Source organism: Anabas testudineus, chromosome 22 (genome assembly GCF_900324465.2).
Source record: "Anabas testudineus chromosome 22, fAnaTes1.2, whole genome shotgun sequence".
NCBI lineage: Eukaryota > Metazoa > Chordata > Actinopteri > Anabantiformes > Anabantidae > Anabas > Anabas testudineus.
In genome coordinates, this window is record NC_046630.1 from 20,465,028 (window position 1) to 20,493,005 (window position 27,978).

Genomic DNA, 27,978 nt, shown 5'->3' on the forward strand with positions numbered 1-27,978 from the left:
TTGAACCAACAAAGCGTAATGCATATCAAGATCCTTTCCAGTCCAACAATAGAAACACTTTGTTAAGCAAATTTTCTTTTTCTTTATTGGCTCCATCTGGCAACACAGAAAAAAAATCTGATACAATAATTGATTCAGATGATCAATAAGACTGGAAAGTGAGAGTACACGAGTCTTTGGCACTTTCTATCCTAAACAAACATGCTGCTAACGGAGATAATTATCTGCACTTTTTTTTTTTAACTGAAATATTGAAAAGTACACCCAACATTTTGACACTAAGTGAAAATCACAACAAGTACATCACAAGTGTTACTATTAAGGAGGACTGAACCCATCTGCTGGACATTGTTTCAAGTATAAAAAGGTAGAAATACCCCTGCATGGGGAAAAAATCCGGACTAGCTTGAAGCTGTTATTAGCTTACATACATTAAGTTTTGATCAATATGATTCTTCATGGATGTAGGTCCTTAATATGAAAGCCTTTATGTATCTACATCCATGTTCTTGTGCTCTTGTGCATTCTAATAGTGATTATGCAGGACGAACACTGACTTTCGCACCAGAACATACCCCTGATCAGCCATCAAGTCCACCATTGTCAGTGTTGATAGTGTAGATTGGTATCTACTGTAGTACAACAACAATCTGATGTGTCCAGATTGATTGAAGTAGCTTTGTTTATATACAGTAGTTATACTGTCTTTATATATGTTTGAACAATTAACCATAGGAATAAAAAAAAGGCAACAATCCCCAATGAGGGTCCAGAAATGCAAATGGGAATATCTCCAGAACAGCAAGTCTTTAAATCAGACTGAAGAGTTACAACAGATTAAAATATCTTTGAACACTGAACTGTGTTATGATAGGTAGAAGTCAATGGCAGCACAGGAGAGAGTCAAGTGTATGTTGTTAGAGAAGGGGTTTTATCCTGGGGTTGTGACAGTGTCCACCCTGCATAAGGATCTATACTCCCATATAGTATTTTATGAACTATGCATGACTCTAAGGATCAGTCATCAATTCATCTGTGGAGATTCTAAACCATCCAGCTAATGGTTATCCCATATGTGCTGCTCAGTGGCAACTACCTTGTGAGGTTATTAAAAACATTTCGTATGCACACATGACGGTCAGGTGGGACGACCTTTAAGCTATAAACACACTCCTCAGAGCTCCCAAATGAACTGAAGCCTTTCAGATAAAAGTTGAAACATCTTGATGAAGCAAGTTGCCACTGAGCAACACTGTTGGGATCCAACATTTGAAAGGTACTTTAAAAAAGATGTGCCTAAGTCTTGTTTGTACAAGTTCTCTTATGTGCACAACTCATTAATATCTCATTCATACAAGTGGTAAAAAGGAATCATTAGCTTCATGGCTTTGTTAACAACCTACTCTGTTCCACGCTTCAAATTATATAAGGCTGAATTCCATTTGCATCAAAAAGAGTCACTTCACGCTATTGCACCATGCTCCATACGCTTCTGGGCCGCAGTATGTAAAATTAAAAACAAAAAAACAAAAACATATTCACGCACAATGATACAATACATACATAATCCTCTTTTAACAAGCATTAGTCTGTGAGGGAATACAAGCAAATTCAAACTGCACTTTTTTTCTCATTCCACTGGTGCTACACAATAAATTAAGAGGCTGAATTCATGGACAAAAACAGCAGACATCAATACAGCAAATGGTTCTTTTTATAGTTATTTCACTAGTATAATGTCATTTCACTGTCTGGGATTCTTTTCCAATACATATTTGTTCTCTCAGGATTCTGATTTAAGGGAGTACACCATACAATAACATGATTTAACATAAATGTTAGCTTTTGAGACTTAACATACAAACTTGTCAACATGCAGTATTTAACAATTTAAATGAATACATTTTATCAGTTCTTCTGTCCTGATTGATGTCCAAACATGTAAACATTTTTTAACTGTTTTTCCTTTGGAAAGTAAAAAGAAATCATGACTGATTGTTGTAATCTCCACCAACAGCAGATTTTTACAGCGTCTGTGGCTATAAAACAAAGTTCTTTCTCACACTTGTTAGAAAACAGCCACCATGTTTGACACGTTTCAGGCAGAAGCAGTTATAAAAGCTACAGCAGATGAAAAGTTGCTATAGGAAACAAATCAGAAACATCACTGCACAGCGTTTTGTCAGTAAAAAAACAAGATAAACAGTGTGAAGAGTTGGCATGAAGGACAACATAAGGGGATTTTTCTTTGTTTCCCCATATGCACCAGCAAACAACATCATAACAATATTAAACTTCATAAAGTGCAAGCCTACAATATTTTAATTGTCAACACAAGGGAACATGGAAGTTGATATTACAGTGAAAATAGAAGAAAATGTAGAAAGGGCTCGAGTTCTCAGAAAAATGTCAAATGGAAAAACAGTGGTGGTTTTAACTGGGCTTCTCTTCAAGTCCTTGGAAAGTTGGAATGTAACACCTTTTAAAATGGTCACAGAACAAACTGGCCTCATTAACATTTTGTTCCTCCTTCACTTTAACTTCATATTTCATTACACATTTTATAGACTTACTAAATACTGAACAAACACATCTGTGGCAAAACATCGCTTTACATTATCTATACACAAACTCTACCAATGTTAATAAATAGAATATTATAGGAACACTAAGACTAGTGTTCTTTCTATCATTTCTGCCTACTCAGAATTTCTAACCAGCCAGCTTGGCTTGTTTCTGTATTGTTGCATTATTTGAACATTTTGGTCAAAGGGCAGTTTAAGGTCAGCTGGTTTCAATGTTAGCATCCTTGTAGTGACCAGTGCCATCACTTTTCACTGCTTGTACCAGAATCAAATCCTCAGTAGCAGTACTATTTCAAAGGTTTTTATACCTGCATACCTAGCTTTTTTCCACTTTGGTCTACGTCAAGGTGTGGAGCATTATTCAAAAGAATGAAACTGCAAGTAATAATTAAAAAGCTAAAGCCTCCAATAGCTCATAGACTTGGTGCTGGACACCACAACAAGTTAGCTTTTCTATGACCCTTTTTGAAGAGGGGCTGATATGTAGAGTGTTTCAAAGGACAAGGCTGGTGATAGTGAGAACACCCAAACCAATACCAAATGTTGTTGATGATAAACTATCCTGCTGCCACAAATACTAGAGCACCAAATGTGGCTTATTGTGCTGCTGAAACAAGTCAACACACAAGGAAACCCTTAAAATCAAACTACACAGTGTATTTGTGCTTTAAAGTTGAATGAGTGCCACAGACAGGGCTGGGAGAAATGTGTTGATTTCAGCCTTTTTTGTGTGCCAATAACTATCCAAACATGTCTCTGTTTGTATAATTGCAAACATTGCACTGTTTAAACCACTGATTGCAGCCATTGTTCTACCACCATTCCCATGAGCCCTTCACCACTGCACTGACAAATAGAGTACTGCTATAGTCTATGGGGGGATTTAATTCTGGCACCAACCAGGTGAAGTCTACTATAATGCTACTTCATACTGTCAAAAATCAGACAACATATGAAATGAATGGAAGAGAATGGAGAGAACCGGTGCTATTTAATTAGTTACAAGTTAAAAGATGTGTTGTAATGTGTTATTTCTTTGTAATCACTGAGCATATTTTGTTTAACTTTGAGCTGAAAGACACATAATTGACTAGGACAAAGAAATTAGTGATAGAACACAGGAAATCATGTGAAGTACCTCTGACCACTAGCTGCGTCCGCCTGATTTAGGGGCCATTTGCAGGACTAGCGTTTGAAACTATAATGTTTTCCATGAATTTCTCACAGATTCCACTTCATAAGAAAACCTTACAACACTATTAGCATTTTTTTTATTTCAAAAGAGTTCTTGCTTAAATAACCACTATGACCAGATAATGAAGCGCTGTCTTTTGATCAATGTACACAGCATCCAGCTGCACTTCAGTTCTGTTGCACTTTTAATGTTCACAGGAAATGTGCCAAACACATTTATGAAGCTTCACTTTGCCAAGCTTTGCCAGCATTTCTCATGTTTTAGAAACAGAAATATATGTGTGATGATAATTTACAGTAGGTATTAAATGATTCTTTATGGCTGCATTTGAATGGAATGATTTTGCTTGTAGTAGTCTGTCATCAAGTCAGTGCAGCTGACCTTTGCAGTCATTACCCTGGATTTATATTTGTTTTGTCCCATGATGTTGTGATCATAAAATATAGATAGGAATGACTGTTGGTCAGTGAAGTATTTGTGAACTACTATCAAATTTATACAAAACAGATGCACATCAGGTGCATGGCGCAGCACAGCGCTCTGAACAAGGACAGAAGTAGCTACAATGACAGGAAATCATTTATGTAAAACAGCTGGAAAGCAATGCAGTCAGATGTTGTGTGCATTGCCCATCACAGCTAAAGTCAAATGAAAATGTGTTTTAACATGCAGAAAAGACAGATAGAAAGGTACTACAGTATTAACATCAAACAAGGCTCAAAACATGAACAGGTAAAGATAGTAGATGGATGATATGAAGGATTGTGATGTTGTTACAACTACCCATGTTTTGCAGCAAGCAGTGCCTCATCCTGCTCAAGAGATTGTACATGAACTCCAGACCAGTTAGAACATTTTGATTAAATTAGTTTTTTAGCACTGTGGTCTACAGTACCACCTAAATTCTGGCCCAGATAAATGCAGCTGCCTATCTACAACAAATCTTATCCAAGGGAGCTAATAAAGTAATAAAGTTAAATATTATTATTTTACCATTTTATTTCCTTTTGGATTACACAAACTTCAGTCTGATGAACAACGATGAGTACTATTTTAAAAAGACTGCTGACTTCTTTGTGATTAAAGGAGGAATAAAGTCACAGGCAGCAGTCTGAATTCTTCCATTTGGGTGGAAAAGTTTTTTTGGAGCCTCTCATTTTTTTTACATTATGGATTATTCATGAGACAAGCTACTGAGACTCAAAATGTGGACCTAACACTGTATCCAACTCTCTGGCTTATCTATGTGAACATACAGGATGATTGTTGCACCACATTTGTTTCCACAAGTAACAGTTAAATGCAGGACGAATTCTGATGTGTTGAATCGGTTATTTTACCTGTATAAAAAAAAAAAAAAAAAAGCCAGCTCTGAGGGCTCTAGCAGTTGAGTCTGTATGTACACACATTTGCCATTTTGCCCTTTGTGAAGATGCTAGTAGGATTCCATGGCATTGTCCCAAAACAGGCTTGGCACGTCCAGCATCGTCGCCAACTCCAAAATATGCTTCTGCAGAAGGGTGCTCTCCACTGTGTCCTGTTTGGGGAGCTCAGGGTATGACTCTGGGAAACTCCGGGACTCCTGCATACACACAGCATCAGACATGTCTGAACCCATCAAAGGTGACAACACGCATTAAGAGCGGACTCCAAAACACAAGATGAGCAATACAGTGTATGCGGTTCAATACATTGTTTGCCTAACTATAGATATGAATTTACAGTAGGCATTAACAGTCTTTGAAATCACTTTGTAACTCTTTCCAGCTCTATGTAAATCAACAATTAAACAATATCAAAATATCAAAAATATTCTCCTTAAAATGAAGCTGCGAGCTACACAAAGCTAATAATTTATGAAATCAATTACTTATTAATCTTACTAGTCTTACTAAACTTGTGTGGCAACTGTGTTGACAATATATGTTTCTGTATAAAACTAACTAATTCATATGTATGTTGTGTTGACAGTAGTTGATACAAAAACACAATAAAAATATTTAAATACATAAAAACAAACATTAAGACTAAGAGGCAATACAATTTGTGTAACTACCTTAGCCAAACTGCAGCAGCAGTGAGTTTCTCCAATCACAGGAATCACCGCAGAAATCACAAAGGTGTAATATTAACAAGAGTCTACTGACTGCATTTTTCTATGTACAAGAAGTTCCTCAGTAGCTACAGAAAGTAGCAAGGAAAAGGAACTCCATGGGAGAGATGATGCCACACAGCTCCTTGATCTGCCGATATGTGTATTACTAGCTTGTGTAATGCAGTGAACTGTGATGAACAGTCTGAAGTGGCATTAGTGTGCATCAAGTTTGGGTAAATTATTGTGTGATTTTAGTGCTCACAACAGCAATGGATACAGGGACACAGAATGCACTTTTGCCATCCAGATAAACAAAGCAACTTCCTCAAGATATCTACAACAGAAAGAACTTACCCGGAACAGTTTATGCAGTCTCAGTGCAGCTGAGCAGAACACAAAGCGGATCAGCAGCAGCCGAAGGAACTCATCACCAAAGAATTGCAAAAAGGCTTGATCTGTGCAAACAATATTAAAAAACAACATTGGTGTTCAGACAAGTTCAAAGGTTCTGTAGGATTCAAGTCAAAGAAACAAGTATGAATGATATGAAAAAAAAAATTACCAAAAGGCATTGCTTTTACTATGATTTATATTGATGTTATATTATGTTGACACCATTCATGGTCCATTATGATCTCATCTAAATGAAGAGTTGTATTTGCACAACATCACACATCCTGTAGGTCCAGCGATTTCATTAAAATGGGTGTGGTGTCTTTTCTCAAGCTTTCTGACTTGATGAAGATCCGACTGGGATCTGGGATTGTCTTTCTGGGACTGTCTGCAGGATATGTAGTACCTATGGTCCGTGATCGAGTTATCATCTGCCCAATGTCACGGAAGACTTTGCGAAGAAATTCTTGAGCCCTCTCCCACAGTCCTCGTCGTATGCTGTTTAATCCACAGATGGAGGAGAAAGCCAAGAGGGGGCTGTAGAGGAACAGAGTGAAGAGACTCCCACGCTGAGACTGATCTGAACAGATAAACAGAGACATGGTTCTGATAAGAGGCAAATACAGAAAACTTTAAAAAGAGAAGAGTTTCTTCTCAACTGTTAAACAGCTTTGTTGTGATAAAGACTGATTATAAAAAAATCATTCAGAATTGTTAAAATGAAATATCTGACAGCCTTTAAAAAAGAAAAACTAAGAGATGTAGAGACTAGATCTTCTTTCTTGACTTTCAAAACTAATATTTTCAGAGAGCCCTGGTAGTTGTTGCAGCACCACAAAAATGCAGCAATTAATGCAATTAATCTAAACACAAAATGTTATTTAATGTATTTTAATGTATTTGCTTTCAGATTTCAACTCTGGACTGATCTGGACTTATTGATGATTGAGAATGCTACAGCATGGAGTAGCAGAACAATTACTGTTTACCATCTAAGTCACAAATAATCTCTCTTGCATGAGTCCTATATCAAGAGGCTTATGTCTAAAGTCACAAGTCTTTGGGGTTAAAGTTTAAGTTGAGGTGGTAGTCTTTTATAGAGAATCCAGAAAGTATTTACAGCGCTTAACTTTTTCCACATTTTGTTATGCCATAGCCTTATTCCAAAATGGATTAAATTAATTTTTTCCTTAAAATTCTACAAACACTGACCCATAATAACAAAGTGAAAGACGTATGTTTGAAATCTTTGCAAATTTAAACATATTTTTTATTGTTTTAAAAAAACAAAAAAAGTACATGTAAAGTCTTTGCACTGACACTCAAAATTGAGCTCTGGTGCATGCTGTTTCCACTGATCATCCTTGAGATGTTTCTACAACTTGACTGGAGTCCACCTATGCCAAGAGTATTAACAAGCCAAGAGTATTAACAAATGCAATGTGTCTAAAATGATAACAAAAAAAAAAATTAAAAATCTGATCTTTCATGTCTTTATTGAGAACAACCATAAAAACCTCATAGTGCTAGTGGAAAAAAGTGATAGCATACCTGGAGTCTTGTTAAGAAGATTAGTTTGTAAGTGTGAACTAGAGCTTGTCACCGTTTCGGCCTGGCATCAGGCCAAGCTGAGGATTTCCCTCACCTCTCCACCTCTCTCTCCCTCTGGACTCCGCCCACCAGCCCATTCTCTCCCTCTGCTCACAGCAATCAGCTGAACATTAGACTCACCTGTGCCCACTTTCCCCTACAAAGCTCTCCTCAGCCCTTTTCCCCTCTGTCAGTTCGTCGTCGCTCCCAACCTGTTTTCCATGCCTGTTGCTAAACCTGCCTGTTCCTGCCCGTTCTCCTCAACCCTGTCTGCTTCCCCCCCCGGATTCCCTGGACTTCGTTCCCCCCTCTGAATTCTGGACATTATGACCTGTGTTTCCCTGTGAGTGTTTTCCTGCCTTTGAGCAGTGGTTTTGGTCTTGTACTTTGTTCAGTGACGTTTTGGTAGTTTTCTGTTGTTACTTTGTAATCGTGTTTCTTCCTGTTTTTGTAGTGTCAGTTGACACCCCCCTTAGTTTGCCTGTTTTTGCTAATAAATCCTTTGTTCAGTTTATACCTGGCCTGTCCCCTTCCTTTAACCGTGACAGAGCTACCTTGACTGACTAACCACTCAAACTCTTTGAGTTTGCTCTGCACAAGAACAATACACTAACATGTTTTTATGCTACAAAATTTTGAATTAAAAAACAAACTAACAAGAAAAGCAGGGTGTCTATGGCAGGACACCATGAAGAGAGCTGCTGCTTACTAAAAAGAACATTGCTGCACGCCTGAAGTTTGCGAAAGAGCACACTGACACTAGATGCCACTTGAAGAGAGCCATACACGAGACGTCCAAAGACTACGACAGAGATTAACCAGTTATTAATTCCAAGCGTTCACACGCCTTTTCCACTAGCACTATGAGGTTTTTATGGTTCTTCTCAATGAAGACATGACAGACCAGAATTTTTTTGTGTGTTTTGTGTAATTTTTTCATTTTAAGCTAACTTCTTTGACGTTGTCATTATGTGACACTGTTTGTAGAAATTTGAGGAAAAAAAATGAATTTCAGGCATTTTGGAATAAGGCACATAGCAAAATGTGGAAAAGGTTAAGCACTGTGAATACTTTCTGGGTGCACTGTAGCATATAATCAAGTTGAGTCATCAAATTGCTCACTTGAGTCCACATTGCTAGTCCTGAAAGAAGGACTTGCACATTACTGACTCTGTTCTTTTTGTTGGCAGGTAGAACAATACAAAATAATCCTTGAACAAACACTTGTTCTGCACATACCTTGTACACTTTTGGGATATACTGTGGGAGACAGTAGGCACACCAGAGGCTGGCCAAAGAGATTAGTGAAATTCTATTAGGAAACAAAGACAAAAAAAAAGTCATGTATATGAATATTCACTCTGGGATCATATCATAATCAACCATACAGTGCCAAGTATTCTTTTATTTGTAATCTCTCTCTGTTCTTGTTTTATTTTATTCTTTAGTATTCTTTTATTGACAATATAATTCAATCATGGTCAATAAAAGTTGACAAAGATTTCAGAAAAATATCTCATTAATGTCAAAGTGAAAACAGGTTTTACAAAGTGATGTCAATTAAATAAAAATATGTAAGGTGAAATCAGTGTTTCCATTAATATTCACCCCATTTAGCTCAGTATTTAGTAGATCCACCTTTGGCTGCAATCACAGCATGGAGTCTGTGTGGATAGGTCTCAATTAGCACATCTAGGCACTGGAATTTTATGCCATTCTTCTTTGCAAAACTGCTCAAGCTCTGTCAGGTTGCGTGGGGGAGATGACTCCCTCAGAGTAGTCATCGGTGTGTTAGTGGCCTCTCCCTCTAGATTCCTTGAATCATCACTTTTGTTGTTTGACGTCCGTTTATGTAGACGGCCTGTTCTAGGCAGATTTAGACATGTGCCATATTCCTTCCCTTTCTTAATGATGGATATCACTAAACTCTGAGGGATGTTCAGTGCCTTGGGGATTTTTTTTTTATCCATCCCGACTTATGCTTTTCAATGACCTGTTCTCTGACTTGCTGGGAGTGTTCTTTGTCTTAGTGGTGTAATAGTAGCAAGTAATACTGATTAACCAGTGACTGGACCTTCCAGACATAAGTGTCTTTATACTGAAATCACTTAAAACACAATCGCTGCACCCATTTTACTAATTGTGGGAATACTAGCAACAATTATCTGGACCTCGGTTGGATTAGTCAGTCATTTTAAAGGTGGTGAATATTAATGCAAACACTCATTTCACCTTACACATTTTTATTTAATGGACATTATTTTGTAGAAACCTGTTTTCACTTGACACTAATAAGGTTTTTTTTTTGACGAAGTCGACAACTTTTATTGCCCACGATTGATCTGTAATTTTATTAAAAGTATGAAACTTTGAATACTTTTTATAGGCACTGTATACAGCTGCCTATAGTGTCACATCAATCTACAAAAAAACTACCTATAAAGACTTAGTTAAAATATAATAAAAAGTTCAGAAGTAAGTGCACACGTGACTACCAAATATTTCTATTTCTTGGCCATCTTTAAGTAGAGAGAGCTGAGAGCTGTTTAGTCTGAGGCAAAGTAATCATTATCACAGAGACGATATCAAAGGTAGATAATAATAAGCTGGACAAGAGCACTGAACCTATTCACATACCTTGTAGGCTGTGCTGTTGGAAGAATCCACAATGACAAAAAGTGGCTTTCTGGTGAAAGGCAGTAAATCTCCTGGATGAAGGCTGCAACATTACAAACAAGTAAATAAATAAACCTACATTTTTTGATCCTTAGAAGCCCACTATGAGCTTCTGCATTGTTGAAGTTATCAATGGAGTCCTATAAACTTGATTAAAGCTACCAAGCTTTTTGTACCACAGAGACAGGCAGATTTCAGACAGAGACAGACAGATATCATTAGTCCTTAGTAACAACAATAAATTGAAACACTGTTCCCTGTGTCTTTGCTTGAATGCAAGAATTGTGATTGCATCATGTTTTGTAAAAAATGAAATAAACATTGAGATCATCATAACAAATACGTTAAGAATAGCGATAATCACTATAGAGTGATTTCTCACCAGTGCATTTCTTTCTGGGCCTGATTCCTCTTCTGCACCGTCTCTCCATTCACCACATCTCGATTTGTATTTGTGAGAACACCTCCAAAATCATATGGTCCTACAGGAAGTGTTTAAAGATAAAAGAGTAATCTTGTTTCATTGAAGGGCATTTCAGATGGCATCATAAACTTCACTGTAATATCAGATCCAACTTTCTACAACACAGTTTATTTTAGATAGGTTGCTTTCACACCTTAGTGAGTTTGTAAGCTTGGAGCATTTTACCCTTGGTTCGGTTTCTTTTCACACTGAGAAAAATCCAAGTAAACTAAAATATTATATATATTATATATATATATATATATATAACTTATTGGTCAGATGTGTCTGCAGCGGGAACAGAAAAAGTAAATACAGGAAGAAAGTAAAGTGTTGTGGACTACTCTACGTTTGTGTGACAGGAGATTATTTTACAATGAATGTTAACACAGGTTGGTCATCCCATTGATTATTGTTTATTACGTTACACTTGAGTTGCACTCGAGTGTGATTACCGTGTTCACACCAGACAAAACGAACCACACTAAGAGGGAAAGCGAACTTGAGTTTGATTTAATCAAACTAAAGCCTGTAGGTATGAAAGCACCCTTACTTAGAAGGTAGTTACTACAAGAACTGAGGAGAATTGCTGTAATTATTGGGTCCCTGTTTTATCAACATTCTTATTTATAGGTCTTGCTAGTGTTGGAAGAAATCAAACAATGCACCAACAAAGGCAGTGATGAAGAGGACTGCACATAAATTCAAAACTTCAAGCTTTGCAAATATTTTGAGAAAGTGTGGTTAACACATTTTTAGACAATCACATTTGACTAGAAAGCTGAGGCCTTATAGTGGAAATAAAAAAATGTAGCAATATTGTACATAAATATGACCTATAAAATCACACTCCCTTCTAAAATTGATCAGTGAAAATACTGAAAATCTTCCTCACGTTGTACAACTGATACAACAGACTTTATGTAATAAAAATACTAAAAATACCTCACCTTAAAGTGCAAATTGCAGGTTAAGAACCAGCATGAATCAGTAAATAATAATAATAAAAATAAAAATAATTAATACTTTATTGATCCCCTAGGTTTGGGGAAATTGCAGTTGGGCAGCTGCCAAACAGTACATGTCAGTGCTACTACAGGGTTTCAGTGTCTTGTCCAAGGACACCTTACCAAGTAGCCATGAGGAACTGGCAATCAAACCACTCACCCTGGTTCATAGGGACTGCTCTACCACCTGAACTACTGGCGCCCCAGTAAATACTTGGGCATCATTTTATACATTGAAAGGATCAAATCTCAAGCAACACTTGCAGATTGTATTTTTCATCCATGCACCTTGGCAGCAGGTGAAGTTGTTCCAAAAATTTCTGCTTTATCCTTTTATACATTGACAGTTTTTTCACATTCAGCATGATTATTGGTAGGCTAAGACTGGTACACGATTCCCACATAATCATTCTAGGGTCCCTGATTTGGTTATTTACAGTGTTTTTTATATACCTACAGGGCACTCCGCATTATAAGGCGCATTAAGCGAAACAAAACAGTCAGATAAGTCAGTCAGTCAAACTTTATTTAACATGTTCACCATAACTCCCAAACTTGTTCAGTTGTAACGGCAGATGCTCCTGACTCCGGTAGCCGTAATGTTGCAAGCGGTGCGGCTCTGTAGTGTACTAAAGTTGTACTTAGTTACTCGAATAAATTCATATATAAGGCACTCTGGATTACAAGGCACACCGTTGTTTTTTGAGAAGATTGAAAGCTTTTAAGTGCGCCCTATAGGGCAGAAAATACGGTACTGTTTTTCATGTTGACAGAAACTATTTTAATATTTTGGTAGAAAGTCCTATCCTCGTGAATATTAGAGATATTACTAGGACAACAAGGTTGGGGTCTAGTAAATGGCTTTTTACCTTCATAATCTGAATGTCCAGTAGGGAAAACTCCAGTAGCTGATAGATAGACAAGCAGAACACTATTGGCAGGCAATTCCTGAAAATTAGGACAATAAAAGGAAGAAAGACATTTTAAAAGTGCTGCATTTATTTTAAATGCTTTCTTTAAACAGTAAAAAATATATATCAAAAAAGATTTTTCTTCAAGAGTTGACCTGCTAAAAGTCAGTATAGGAAGCCTGACACTGATAATAACTTTTGTGTGCTTCGTAAAGCAATTGAACGATTTTAGTCAATTAAGGTTTAACATTCAGTGTGATTCCTAACAAGGATTCTGGGACACTGATATACAGTATACAGGTCCTACTAACAGTGAAAACCTCTCCCAGCAGAACCTAATTTCACTTGGTTGCAATTCATGTTCCCCCAGTCACACAGGATGCCCCTCCAGAAATGTTATTTTAATCTGAAAACAATCTTTGGATAACCTTTGGAAAATCTGCAGCAAAAAGTTGAATTTTAACAGCTGCATCAGTAACAATAGTTTGACAAACATTAATCCTTAAGGATGACAAATACATTCTATCTTGATGACCTTGCATGTGTAACAATGTGCCATTCATTTAAATTGTATTTAACACAACATGGCCATGATGAAGTGAATACTAACCTTAAAAGAGGCAGACAGGAAAGTAAAAAGCTGGCTAAATGTAGGCTTGTACAGCAAATACTTGTGAGGGTTTTCTCGCTTAGCTGGCTTCTCATTAGGTTCCTGTGGAAAAAGATTTGATATTACATATACTACATATTGCACCAAAACCATAACCAGTCTTCTACTGTACGATGTTATGGCGTGTGGTTATTTGTTCATGTTTGTCAAGACCAGTGATGCATCTCACGTACTGTAGCTCTCGGTTACAGTATTAATTAAAAGGCTGCTATTGCTAAAAAAAAAACACAGAGGCATGCTTTTTATCTGAGAAATGCTGGTATTATCTGCAACTGGACATAAAAGAATCTTCATTCTTCAATATTTATAAGCCAACAACTCTTCATTTGAACAAAATAAAACAAAGAGTAATAATCATGCACTATAAAATCTGGTGGCTGCTCTAAAACTCACCAGAAGGTTATGATGAACATGACACTCACCAGTGTTCCTTGTTTAGAGGTCTGTGTAGCCAGATTCACAGGTTCCCTCTCCAAAGCTTGCAGCATGCGGAACATATCAATGGTTAACTCACTGAACTTCACCTAAAAAAGATGTATGGAGGATCAAAACGTTAGGCACCAGGGATTTATTTATAATACAAAGATATGGCTTGTTAGTACACAGAAACATGTTTGCAGGCTGATAAAATTATTAACATTCAAAGACAAACCAAGGCTCTACAGGTTTACAGTCACATCACATGCTGAAGAGGCTTGAATCAAATGGATTTGCCTCTAAGAGGAATGTTAAAATTTTGAACTAGTATGATCAAATGATTCAATTTTAGTTGTCAAAGGTAAAATGTCACTGACCTCAGGTCTGTACCATTCCTGTGGACATGATATCACAGGAATTTCTCAAAGGAATTTCTTTCAATTTGGCACAAATGTCCATTTGAACTCATGCATAAATTAATTTGAATAGGAGTCTGCACAGACAACAACTACAACTGGTTTGCATAGCCATAGTACCACAATGTCTTTTGTAGTGTTTTGCCTTTTGCTAGTGAAATGCATTCAAGTCAGGTGACTGACTTGTCATTGCCCTTATTTAAACAAGTGATGGGTTGCTTTCGCAACATTTTTTGGGTCACTGTCCATTTAAAGCAGAAAACAATAAGTTTAGAAGCATTTGGACTCATCTTTCCATGGAACATTGTCAAATGTGGGTGACAGTTCTGGACTGTAGACAGGCCAGTTTAGCTTCCAGATTTTTGTACTATTGAGCCATGTTTTTGTAATACATGCAGAATGTGGTTTGATATTGCTGAAATAAACAAAGGCTTCCCTGAAAAAATTGTCTGGATGGAAGCATGTATTGCTCCAAAACCTGGTTATATTACTGGAGCTTTCACAGATGTGCAAGTTACCAGTGCTGAAATTATCAGATCAAACATCAAGGGCAACAGAGCTGTAGGTACAGTGATTTATATTTTTTGCCAGCTAGCATCACACGTGTTTACTAAACAACACTGGCCAATGAATGGTTAATGTGTGTAAGCATTTGGTGTAAATTAGAATTAGTAGGTTAAAACCTGGTTGTTACAGTTGCCGATGATTAGTGCATCTGCAAGAGCGAGCTGGCCCACCACCATGCCTTGTTCCAGTGGAGGCACACTTCCCTCCTGCAGTCGATTACTGGTGACAACAACCGAATTGTTGTCATTAAGAACAACCACTGGGTCTGCCTATTTCACACAAACAAATTAAGAAACATTACAAAGACACAGTCTTCTCAGACTATTTTTATCATATATACAGGAAAATAAAACCAGCCAAGCTAATACTAATAAATTGTATTAATTTTAAAGCATGTGTTACCTCCACAAAGGCTGCCACTTCCTGTAGAACTAGGTTCCATTCCAATTGGTCCTCTGTGTTGAATCGCTGTGTGTAATCTTCAATTTCCTCAGATAACTCCTTCAGGTAACAGAGAGGCAGGAATTTCAGATGTGATCAGGCAATATTAAAAATACAACACGACTTTTGGTAGATTTATAAAAGAGGCCTCATACACAAGGCAGGCTAACAATAGTCTCAATTAAGAATGTGGATACTGTGACTAAGATTGTGTTTGGAAAAGCAGTGCATTAAGTTAAATGTCTCACAAAAGTACACAACACAACATATTACAGAATAACAGTGATTCAGATCAATCTATTTCAAAATGAATCAACTTCATCATGAATCAACTGCTACTCATGTTGAGTTATGATAAAAATGCGTAGACTATGGACGAGTGGTTTATAGTGTGAGGTAAGGAACAGTGGGAAAATTTTTCTTTATTCACAATGCACACACCTTACTAAGGTTATGAACATAAACACTAAACATGTGACCACTCTAGAATTGCCTTTTTTTGTACTCAGTATTTTGACAAAACAAACTTTCACTCTGGTTCCCGTTTACCTATAGTCATTTTAGAAAGTATTGTTTCGAAAAAGACTCCTTCACCTTATCTACACTTTATTGTGATGATTCAATTTGAAACTTATAAAATTAGTAGTTTTACACTCCAATGAATAAACTATAATATCAACTTCAAGATTCCAACATAGTTTCACCACCTTGCTTAATTAATTAATTAATTAGTTACTTAATTGTCTGAATTTAGCTGGAGAGGATGAGCTGAAACAGTTGTCTAACCACCATCTGCAGATCTGAATGTCAGCTGCAGTGAAAAGTAGAAGAGACCAGAGAGGAAATGTGACCACACTGCACAGAAAATACAGAGTTGTATAAAGGTCACAGGTTAGAAAGAGACAAAACCTCTCCTGGCCAACTGAGCCTTGCAGAATCCTTTAGGTAGGTGCTGCTTGATCAAAATGTGTAAAAATGCAGTAAATATGAATTATGCAAAAATGGAACATGCAACCTGTGCTCTCCATAAATATTTTTCTTCTAAGAACCGGTAACATCTAATAGACACTGAACGCAAGTTTATTATTTCCACCAGTACAACAGGTGAAGTGAATAAATTAATAAGTGAATATTTCGGATGTTTTGGAATTTGGAGAAAACTGTTACCCATATCCCACAGTGGCACACTAAATGAATACCACTTAGAGTTAAAAGGAAATGGGTATTTACATATTGCTCAAGTAATAACATTTTAGTCAGAAAGTGTGCTGTAGTAAAAAAAAACAACAACAAAAAACAACAACAACAAAAACAACTTCATACCTTGACCAAAACTTTGACTAGGTCCATCTTGTTGAGAAGTAAACAGACCACGATATAGCGAGCATAATATCGAAGCTTCTTAACTACTAATTCTGGCCTGATAAAAAAAACAAACAAACAAAATAAACAACAACAACAAGAAAATAATAAGAAGTCAAAGAATAATTCCAACAACTCACATTTTAAGACATGTTCATTAAAGGATAAATCCAGTTTATTTCAGCCTGGTGTATTTCCAATAAAAGTAGCAATTCTGAATCTATGTGTTGTGGTAAGTTTGTACTCACCACCTTCGTTGTAGAATAGCCATTTTCATCATAAATATGCCAGACTGAAACAAACCAGGATTATTGTAAAAGTGTACAATAACATTAGTTAACTCCAGGTAGATATCACTAAAGCTCTCCCACTATTAGGTTTTAAGTGTGGATCCATGTCTGATATACAGCTTATTCCTCTGTGCAACAGAACTCAACAGAAACACTGTAAGGTGCCTTGTTGTGATTTGGTGCTATATAAATAAACAGAATTGAACTGAACTGGATTTCCTTTTATAGATTTACATAATTAGAGAAAAACAATGAGCTTGCTGCAGAATGCCTTGGATAGAACAGGGAAGTCAGGGAAGAAAGCAGAGAAAGAAACTTTTCATATGATTTGTTGATAGAAATAAAAATATAGAATAGTAATAATATAGTGTTTATCACTTAAAGAAAGGGTAAATTGAAAAAAAACGAAATGTCTAAGCAATTTATATACTGAGCAAAGAAATTGAATTACAAACCACAACATTATAAAGAAAAAGGCTGGGAACATACCTGTCCTCTTTGTTGACCTGAAAATAGTAGGATCGCTGACGAATGGCTGAGTAGAATGAAAAGGCCTCATTCAGGTAACTTGTTTCTGAGGTACGAAGGCTGTCAATCAAGATCAGAAAGAATAATAAATACTATCTCAGTATTAAAACCTTGTACACAAAAATTCATGGGTGAATCACATGCCTGACCAACTGCAATTAAATGGCGTCTTTCCCACTAAACAAACTGTGTGTATCCACAAGATTGAACAGACATATTGACTTGAATTTATTTGTATTTATATTATATAACCAAATGTTGATCAAAATATGTATCTGATACATCAGAATAATATAACAACAACAATATTTGTATTAATGCAAGGAACTCAGATGATTTACAAAACGAATACAACACAAATATTATAATAATACAACAGAAATCAATTGACATACAAAAGCTCCTGCCAAACAATTTAATCAAAGTCCTGCAGTTGCTTTTTGAATAAGAGTATGTCTAGAACTAGAACTCTAAATTATTGATATGACATCAATAAAAGTTAACTGAAAGACTCTTGGAATTAATGGGTAACAATCAGCTAGAGTGAATGTGTCTCACTCTGTTGGAACTACAGAAACACTCTGCCCACTCTCATTGCACAGTGATGTTACAAAGTGGACTGTTCTTTCGCAAATGATCTCTGAACCAGCACAGAGTAGGCAGTGACTGCAAAGAGCACACAAACATGACTACAGACAAGTTAAACTTTGGCCTGCTATCAGTGTACTCACAGAATTTTAATTAGTGACAGCTGACATGAAATCAATGGTCAGTACTGACTAAAAAGAAGAAATAAATACCTTCAAGGACAATTTTTTTTCTCTGTGGTTTTGGTTTGGACAGTTCATGTAAATGGTTGCAATAAACTTCTCTCTGCCTTCTCATATAAACATATATTACAGGGATCAAAAGCTCTGAAGGGTACCTCTAACATGGGAAAACACCATGTGGGGGGTTCTTGTTAATCATAATCAGTAAACTATGGCTTGCATCATTTAGCCATGATGTCATATGATACAAATGTTGGGACTGAATGAACCTGGGGACATTTCTTTATTTGGTCTCCCTACATTGAAAACTATCTAAAATAAAATAGATACAATGATGAGGGGTAAATCCTGTTACTTATAGTAGTTATTTTTATTTAATTTTGTAAGAAATAATTTAGTTACATTATTTCAGTCAAACACCCTGAGCTACTCCACCTCAATGTAATCTTCATTATCCTATAAATTACATTATGACCAAAGGTTTAAGCATTCTTCAAGATATAATCCAGGACTATATGTAGTAGTATTTTCACATTTGTTCTGCTATCTGCAGTATCATTGGGACATTATTTGACTTACTAGTAGTGGTAGTAAAGCTGTCCAATTTTGGAAGCAACTTCCCCAATCTGCCATCTCTTCAAGCCATACCGACTGTCCAGAACCTGCCTGTCAATAAATGCAAAAAACACTATACTGAACACTAAACAATGACATAAATTGACAGTTGTTGGTACTCTTCCGTTGAAATAACTTGAAACTGACTATAGTAATAAATACATATTTACTAAAATTTAACTCATGAAAATCAGAGATTCCTTTTAAGTTTAACAGAAGCATTTAAAAAAAACAAACTGGCCTGGACAAAAATGAAGGTACCCCTAGAAAAGAAAAAAAAATTCAACATGTGGAACTAAAGTGTTTGCTTTAATTAGCATCACAGGTGTCTCAGTCAGTCTTCCTTATTAAAGGCAGAAAGGTAGTCACTGTGTTGTTTGGTAACATGGTGTGTACCACACTGAACATGGACCACGGAAAGCTGAGTTGTCTCAGGAGAGCCACAAGAGGAAATTTGACAAATTGGAGAGTTGGATAATATGAATTGTAACCAAAGAGCCCAGAACAACTTCCTAAGAGATTAGAGGTGAAATCCAAGGTCGAGGTACATCAGTGTCAGGTCACACCATCAGTCTTTTACAATGCTACTCTCTTCCACTTCCTGGTTTCACTTACCTGTCTGTTTTGCTTCTGGGTTTCTGCCCGAGCTGGTTTACCTTTCACAGGTGATTGGCATTAGCTGACCTACTTTGTATATATGCCCTGGTTTTTCTCCAGTTTCTTTGATAGTGTTAGATGGTAGAATTAAGAAATCCAGGATAACTGAAATATCCTAGCTTGACCTGAAAAGCTCATCTTGGCTTATTCCATTGCTTGTTTGCCAAGCCAGAATAAGAAGGTGCAGCTAAATCAAGATCACAGAGTTGCTGATTAAACATGGAAAAAAAACTTGCGCAGCATACTTTTAACTCACAAAGCACCAGCACAATATGGCGATGTATGAAGAGGTAAAACATATGTAAAAAGGGAAATACGGCTGATATAATTACAGAAAGGTGAAAAGCCTGGCAAACAATAGCGGATCGGAAATCAAACACTATCTGTAATATTGTAAAGCATATGAAATAAGGCAATATATAGCAGAAAACTTTCATTTCCAATAGTTCAGACAACTAAACATAGGATAAATCTATGCTGGATGTTAGCCTACTCTAACCCAGGCTAACTTCAGAGAATATATCTCCATAGTAATTTAATTCAGCTTAACTTAACCTGCTTTCGTGCAACTGAGTCTGGGCTAAATGAAGTAGGATTGGTTTTGTGCAGTTACCCTCAGCTTTGTTCTTCATGGTGTGTGTAGTTAGAAATCTTGTTTGTTAGCCTTCTAGCCTTGATAGAGTTTACTTTGCCTTTTACATTTAGTCATTTGTCAGACGCTTTTATCCAAAGCGACTTACAAGGGTAGGCAAGGTAAGCGTAAGGAGGTCTTGCCTAAGGACCCCTACTAGAGGTAGGCCACAGCTGGGATTTGAACCCCCACATTCCCACATGGAAGGAAGTGATCTTACCACTACACTAACCAGCCACTTTTGTTTGCTCATTCTGTTCTTAGGTAATCGTTGGCTTCTTGCTCTGCACTGTTTTGCTTTGTGGTGATTTTAAAAAATTAATTTACAGCTTAGTGCTTTTTCATTAGTTGTTTTTTTCAAGCCTTCAATCAACTCAAATGGAATGTCTGATTTTCATTAGATCATTTTTATTTTGTCAGTTTCATGTTATTTCAGTGACCATTGTTGGTTTTTGCTTTCTTTATCCAAAGGGTACCATCATTTTTGTCCACGTCTGTACATGACTTTCACAGTCATCCCATATCCAGCATGCGTAATGACTGTATGATGCATATGTCTGTGTGTATGGATTGACAAACATATCAGCACTATGTTACAACTTATCCCTATCTTGCATAGATGATCATAACCAACCTGTGCTGCTGCTGAAATTTCCACAGCTTAGTGTAGACATCAAACGTCCGTCCAAAGTAGGATTGCCACTGCTTGTGTCCATACTGAGGAAGGTCTCTGCAGCAAAGAACACAATTTAGGAAACAGTCACATAGTATACATCATATCTTTGAGTGTTCTCAACTCTCTAAGCAATCAGACAAGAAAGCAAACAAAGAAAGTTGCATGTTGGGAAATAGCAGCAGTTCGCATTCATGCTGCTGTAGTTCTTCATAGTGCAATTCATTTTCCGACTCATTTCTAACACTTTACACAGGATCACTGTCAGTGGATGGGTGGTCCCGTTTTGTTTTTTGTTTTTTGTTTCTTGTTTTTTTACGCTTTATAAGCTTTAGTACAGTAGACTCTATTGTTATCAGATTGTGATTTGTTCATGTTAATGATGAGTCTTCCAAGCACTCAAAAGTTATAGAATTCCCCAGGGTTCTGTGTTTGGACTGATTGTATTAACTTTATACATGTCTCCCTTAAAAGATAACTGTTTAAGTTGTTTTCCTCGCTCTCCTGTAGTTGTTTCCTCCTCTCTGCCCCCCTGTCTCTGTACCTTTCTGCAGGTATCCATAGTCTCACAGTTGTATGTTTGCAGTGTGCAATTAATGGCTAGACCAGCCTACCAGAGTTTTGTCTGCTGCTTGTTGTTGTTCTTATGTTGCTTGTTGTTCTTTTCCCTCTCTCTGTATAAACTGAAACTGGTCTATAATTAGTGATTGGATTGTGTAAAGGACAACCCTATTGTCAGTTTTAAGTCCTATGGTCTACTATTCACTATTCATATATAATATTTCTTTTCACTTTCCTTTCTGGATGCAATAAATGGAGGCTACTATAAGCTCCATGACTCCAGCATGATTTGCTGTCTATTCTCCTTGACAATGGAGTTAAGCCTGGAATATGAGAAAAAAAATACTTTCTTAGCTTTGGGGAGAGGATGAGTGAAAGCATCAGATAAGTGAGTCAATAGCAGATGTAACCACTTACACTCCCCTTAAAAAGCATTGGAACAGTGAGGTTCAGACTGCATTTATAGTTAAGAGGTGTAACCAACATGAAAACCAGAGAGCTGACTATGAGTGAAAAACAAGCAACTGTGAAGCTCAGAGAAGATGAAAAATTACTTGGTGCCGTTGCACAAACACTGGTCATAGCCAGTACAACCATCTGGAATGTCCTAAAGAAGAAAGAAATCATTGGTGTACAAAGTAGCAGATAACGAACAGGTAGACTAAGGAAAACAACAGCAGTTGACGACAGAAACATAGACAGCTGTAAAAGAAGACACTAAAACAACTGACATCAGCATCAACCTTCAGAGGGCAGGAGTGAGGGTATCACAATCTACTGTTCACAGAAGACTTGAACAAAAGTACAGACAACATCATAAGACACAGACACAAACTACTCATTAGCAAAAAGGTCAGGTTGGTATTTGCCACAAAGTACAGTAATGTGTCTGAATAAAATCTGAAAAAAAAAACTAGTGATGAAAAGGCTGAAGTTTGGAGAAAGAAAAGATCTGCCCATGATCCAAAACACACAAGCTCATCTGTGAAACCCAGTTAAAGTAATGTCATGTCTTGGGCTGCATGGCTTCTTCTGGAATAGGCAATGAAAACGTTTGGGGAGGTCAATGGTTAGCAAAGCAAAGGATTTACAACTAAGTATTAAGTCTTACTCATCTATTAAGTCCTACTCATCTATTTTAAGTCTATCTGGTCCAATTATTCTGCTCACATGAAAAATGGGTGGGTTCAAACAGAAGGAGCTATCTTCTAAATTGTTTATCGGATCCAGACGTAAACAGCTGGAAATAAAAGCTGAAACGCTGACCTTTTGATGTGTAATCCATAGTTTTCTATGGACGCAACTCTTTGGCTAAGCTTGTATTGACAGAAACTGCACCTAGTGTTATGAGATGTACTGCGCAGCAGTGGTATATACAGTATGTGCCTGGAATACAGAACTCCAGGTCTCTGTTTGGAAAGTTTACACACTCTGTCAGATCCTGCTACTGGTCAGTCTTTGCTAGACTGTGCATAAGCCACCCCATGTACCTCATGCTGAAGCACTCCTGATAGTTATTGAGTAAAGGAAGATGCCAGTTTTGTTTTCTGTGACAACATTATTCTGATGTATGGTCAAATGTCACTGTAAAAATAGCACAGATTACAGATTTGCATTTCACAATTTAAGTCGTGTCACCTGAGTCTGAATTTGTGAGGCCTTTGAGCTTTATGTTGAAGGTCCAGTAATTCTGTCAAAGACATGCAGTATCACTGACTAATAAAGCACAAACTAAGTGTCACTTTCAGCTCAGATCATACCAAGTGGAATGTACCAAAGTCAAAGGGTAAAAAACAAGATTGCGGGTGGATATTCTTCTCATCTATCTAATTTCTGATCAATTCAGTAATCATGCAGTTCTCAGACAAGTTCACAAGCTTGGCCCTTTTCTTTCTCTCTGTCAGTGTTGTCCGGCCTGGCTCACCAACATATGACAGGTTCACTAACTCAGCAGGAAAACTCTTGCCACTCCAGATGGCCAGTCAGTGTGATTTCACTCTACAGCCCTTGTGAGCTTATTGTGGCGTTCACTGCAACAGTATCACAACAAAAACATGGAAAACACTGAATCATGTAAAGCACTGACAATGATCTCAGCTTGATTTTTTTGTAAGAACACCAATAGAGCTGAAGTTGGATTCAAGCCTGTGTTTTAGAGAGGTAAATTTGTAGGCTAAATTCACAAACTCTTCTAGTACAATACTTCTGGTTTCTGTCCTTAATTTAGTGTCAGCAACAGATTTCTGTATTTCTAGCAATCTCCTTCACCTAACATCTTTTAACAAGAGAATAAATAATAAAAAAATAATATTCAATTATAGATTTCCTAAAGAACACAGTATAGGTATACACAGTATATACAATCTGTACACAGAGCTACCATGGTATAACTCCTTTTGGGCGCTGTGATTCAGATCACCCACCAACCATGGGGTCAGTAGTCTCACCACAGCTGCACATGTCAAAGTGTCCTTAAGCAAAACGCTGAACCCCAGACTCTGGTGGGTCAGGCAATTTGCATGGCAGATCTACCTTCATTGGTGTGTGAATGTACAGTATGTGTGAATGGGTTAATGAGAAGCAACATTGTAAAGTACTATATGTGTGCACCATTTAAAATTTAAATGGTGCACACATATATCTCTCTCTGAGAGATTTGACACTGTAGATCACAGTAATGTAAAAACACTGTATAGAAGATTAATTGGAAATACAATCGTTTGACAAATTAAATGTATTAAATTGATAAAAATCAATACATGTAATAAATTTGGTCAGTTTACCTAGAGAAGTTAGCTTTAAACAAAAATAACACAACCCTCTACTTTTGCAAGCTTCAGGTCCAAGCTTAGAACACACTATTTGTTGAACTAGGTTTTCTAAATTTTGTTCAGATTTACATTTTTTAGGGTATGTTTGTTATTAGTATGGGACTTCTGTAAAGGTCATTGTTAAAAACACTGCTTTTACTTTTTTCTTTGGTATACTGTGTTTTCCTTAACTAGGAAACTGCAATTATATGTGCAAATTTGGGCGGCAATAGCTCAGGTGGTAGAGCAGTCATCTACGAACCCCAGGGTGAGTGGTTGGATTCCTGGTTCTGTACTTAGACAAGACACCAAAACCCTGTAGTAGCGCCAACAGGTGCCACCTGGCAGCTGGCCAACTGCAATTTCCCCAAGGGGATCAATAAAGTACTCATTAAAAAATTAGCCAAAGTGATGAACTAACTACAGTAAGTTAGTACTACATTTATCACTGATCAGACTAATAGTATTACGTAAATGTGAGCAAATTTAGGGCTTTATGCTGCAACATGCAGGTTTGCAAAGCAGGGGTCAATCTTTAGGTAAATCTCAACTGTAAATATAAATATAGATAAAAATTAATAATAATAACATAATAATAAATACAATTAAAAAAAATAGGTAATTTGTGTATTAAGAGCATGTATGCAACATCCACTTAATTTTGTCACTATATGGGGAAAGATAAGCTCCAAAACAGCTATTGTACCTGTGTCAAACAAACCCCAAACTGAGTTGTGGTTAAGGTGGAGTTATGCGAAAGTCATTGGAATGATAAACAAGAAAGCCAGGCTAAGATCGGACAGCATGATTACAGAAGAAGGTGTAGTATGGTGGAATGACCAATTTCATATTGTCTGTGCCTGCACTAATTCTGTGCTTGACAGTCATATCATGGTTCTGAATCTGCTAAATAAGCTGTGATAAGACACAACTGCAGTCATCCACAGTGAAACTGTACATGCTAAATCAACACCCCAACCTCCACGCCCTAGCTTAAATAAATAATAATAATAAATTGATAATAACATACTTTATTGATCCCCTTGGGGATATTGTGGTTGGACAACTGCCAGACAGTACATATCAACGCTACTACATAGTGTTGGTGTCTTGTCCAAAGACACCTCAACAAGAAGCTGGGCAGCCAGACCAGCATGAACATACTGGGCTGGATTTTGTATACGGTATAATTCCTATGCACTGCATTAATTACCCACACACAGTACCTGGAAAAGAATAATTAATTTTAGATTACACAATGCATTTTAACTTTAGACAAACTGACCTTAGTCCATTGAAGAGTTGTTTGGACTTGTCAAGGAGATAGCAGAAATCTGTGACAGTCTTTCTTTCACCTAATGGAATATCATCCTCAGTCTCAGCTCCAGTCATGACACTTGCTTTTCACAGCTGGATACAAAGAAAGAGAAAAAATGTATATGGACTGCGGAGAAGGAAAAAAATATGTATATAAATTGATATACATATACATACACATATACAAACACACACGCACGCACATATATGCATATACCCTACACACACATTGGATAAACTAAAAATGGTTACAATATGATAACCGATGAATACCAGGTGAAACTCCGATTTGTACCAATTTCACCTCAGAAGGTGTCTTTAACTAGCTAGAAACATTTCAGCCAGTAAAAAAACCTAACATGTTGCCATCAAAAGTCTTGCCACTAATCAGGAATAGCAAATATCTGAGTGTCTTACAGTTGCCCTACTTGCATATGAGTAGAAAGAAGAAATCATGGAGGAAATGCATCACATGGTCACCTTTTTTAGGTTGACCTGGGCTGTCCCAGATTTCATTCTCATATTGACTACAACCACTGGGTTGCTGAGATAGAGGCGCAATCAGGTCAAGGCAGCACATAGGGAGGTCACAATGTTTAGCTAATGCTGTACCTAATTAAAATCACTTGCAGCCAATGAAAAGTATACATATACATATACATATTCATTCATAGCTAATTTGCATTCAGAGATAATATGTCTGCATATTATGGAGGGGAGCTGTCTGTGCTGCCAGAGAAAGTCAGGATTAACTTTATATGATCCACATCATATAGCGTCATGTACCATCTAACGCACCTAACGTATGCTCACATATAAAACCTTCACACTGCGTGCTGTGTTATCACCAGACACGGTCGTAAAGTAAACAGCTGTATACCTTATATATGTCACATTAACAAATTGTTATATTGCTGTAAGATGACACAATATGCATAACTGTCTATGCAGGGTTGACTATTTTAATATAGACCTTAGCCAGCTGTCATTCATAGAGAAAATTCCCCGACGAGTCAATGACAGGAAAATCGGGAATGCAATAGATGGTGAAAAGGATATGTATTCAAACATAATAAAACAAAATACAAAACCTTAGTTAGACGAAAGACCTCTGATTGCAGGAGGTTTGCTGAAATGCCTTAGAATCCAGTTGAAGCTGTCAGGGACAACGTTTATGCTAGCTGGTGTATTGTTTTTTAGTTTTTTTTTTTAGCTATCAGCTAACAGTAACGTTATACTTGATACTAACACTGCTAAGTCGGCTGAAATGTAAAGTAACAATAATAATAATGCTGACAATAATTAGAGATTAATCAACGCAACGAGCTAACTTAGTAATGCGACCAGGTTTAATTGGAGCGTACCGCTACCTGTGACATAGCTACTGTTCTGTAATAACACACCGTCAGCCCCAACACGGTCAAATGTAAGTCAGGTCACCACTAACGTCACAATAAAACCAGTATCTGAACAATAACAAAGATGGACAACAAAGCTAAGCAGTGGTGCCTTTTATGTGTCAGCTAACACAGACAGGTCACACAGCTCACACGACCTCTTCTTACCTGGTCAGTCGGCTAACGTTGATGAACAGGAGTAACGGGAACGTTCCCACCGAGACGCTGCTCAAAAATCAGTGCAAAAGCCACGACGAGCTGTGTCGGTGAAACGCGACTTTCTTGGCATCTCACTGTTTATAAATGACACTGCGCCACAGTCTAACGAGCCCACGGCAGGGTGTGCGGGACTTAGTGTTCTTCTGTATGAAGAAGCGGCGTCCAGGCGAAGAGGCAGAAGAAGGCAGGCTGGTGAGGACAGCGGCTGGCTCCGCTCCAGTACAACGGCTAGCTACTTCCGGGTCAACCTTTTCATAATAAAAGCCCCCGCCCTCATACACAAGGAGGATCACGTAAACGCAGTAACATTAAAGAACCGAGCCAAAATAAAATGCTATTCCTACATCAGCTGTTCTACTCTTTATATTTATCCATACATACTTTATGGTGATCAGAGTGATCAGAGTGCAGTGTGTTCACTAACTAACCATTAAACCTTTGACCATTTGTCAACAAGTCAAATGTTTTGTATGTTTAAACACATTTTTTTGTAAAGAAAAATGATGTCACCCGGTGCAGCACTGTGTTTACTGTGTTTTTAACACAGACACATATAATAAACAAGGTTCAAGATTAACAGACATTACAATAAGTGGAGGCACTTCACTTACACTGCGGCTTTTGGCCTCCATATGGGAATCCCTGAAAATTTACAAAAACTTGAAAAGTGAGCGGTCTTTTCCTTTAATGTCAGAAAAACAAGAAAACAGCAAAACCCATTT

General features: G+C 37.1%; 1 protein-coding gene across 1 annotated transcript; it reads right to left on the reverse strand.

Moving 5' to 3' along the window:
- Positions 1–96: 96 nt before the first annotated feature.
- scai (suppressor of cancer cell invasion) lies at positions 97–27,476 on the reverse strand. The gene is made up of 17 exons (XM_026339997.1): positions 27,206–27,476; positions 25,609–25,733; positions 20,914–21,009; positions 18,956–19,042; positions 17,568–17,666; positions 16,750–16,846; positions 15,388–15,486; positions 15,102–15,254; positions 14,008–14,109; positions 13,526–13,627; positions 12,874–12,952; positions 10,917–11,016; positions 10,496–10,577; positions 9,098–9,170; positions 6,675–6,848; positions 6,230–6,330; positions 97–5,362 (listed from the first exon to the last, which is right to left on the reverse strand). Exons 2-17 carry the CDS (start codon positions 25,713–25,715, stop codon positions 5,216–5,218), a joined length of 1,698 nt encoding a protein of 565 aa, XP_026195782.1. The 5' UTR covers positions 25,716–25,733; positions 27,206–27,476; the 3' UTR covers positions 97–5,215.
- Between the last annotated feature and the right edge of the window lie 502 nt (positions 27,477–27,978).

Bases quoted from the DNA above. Each gene is read 5' to 3' on its own strand.
- scai (XM_026339997.1), bottom strand. From the start codon at position 25,715: ATGACTGGAGCTGAGACTGAGGATGATATTCCATTAGGTGAAAGAAAG. The intron at 12,953-13,525 runs GTTAGTATTCAC...CCTAATTTTCAG, and splicing joins TCCTGTCTGCCTCTTTTAAG to GAATTGCCTGCCAATAGTGT. The intron at 10,578-10,916 runs GTGAGAAATCAC...GTAATGTTGCAG, and splicing joins GCCCAGAAAGAAATGCACTG to CCTTCATCCAGGAGATTTAC.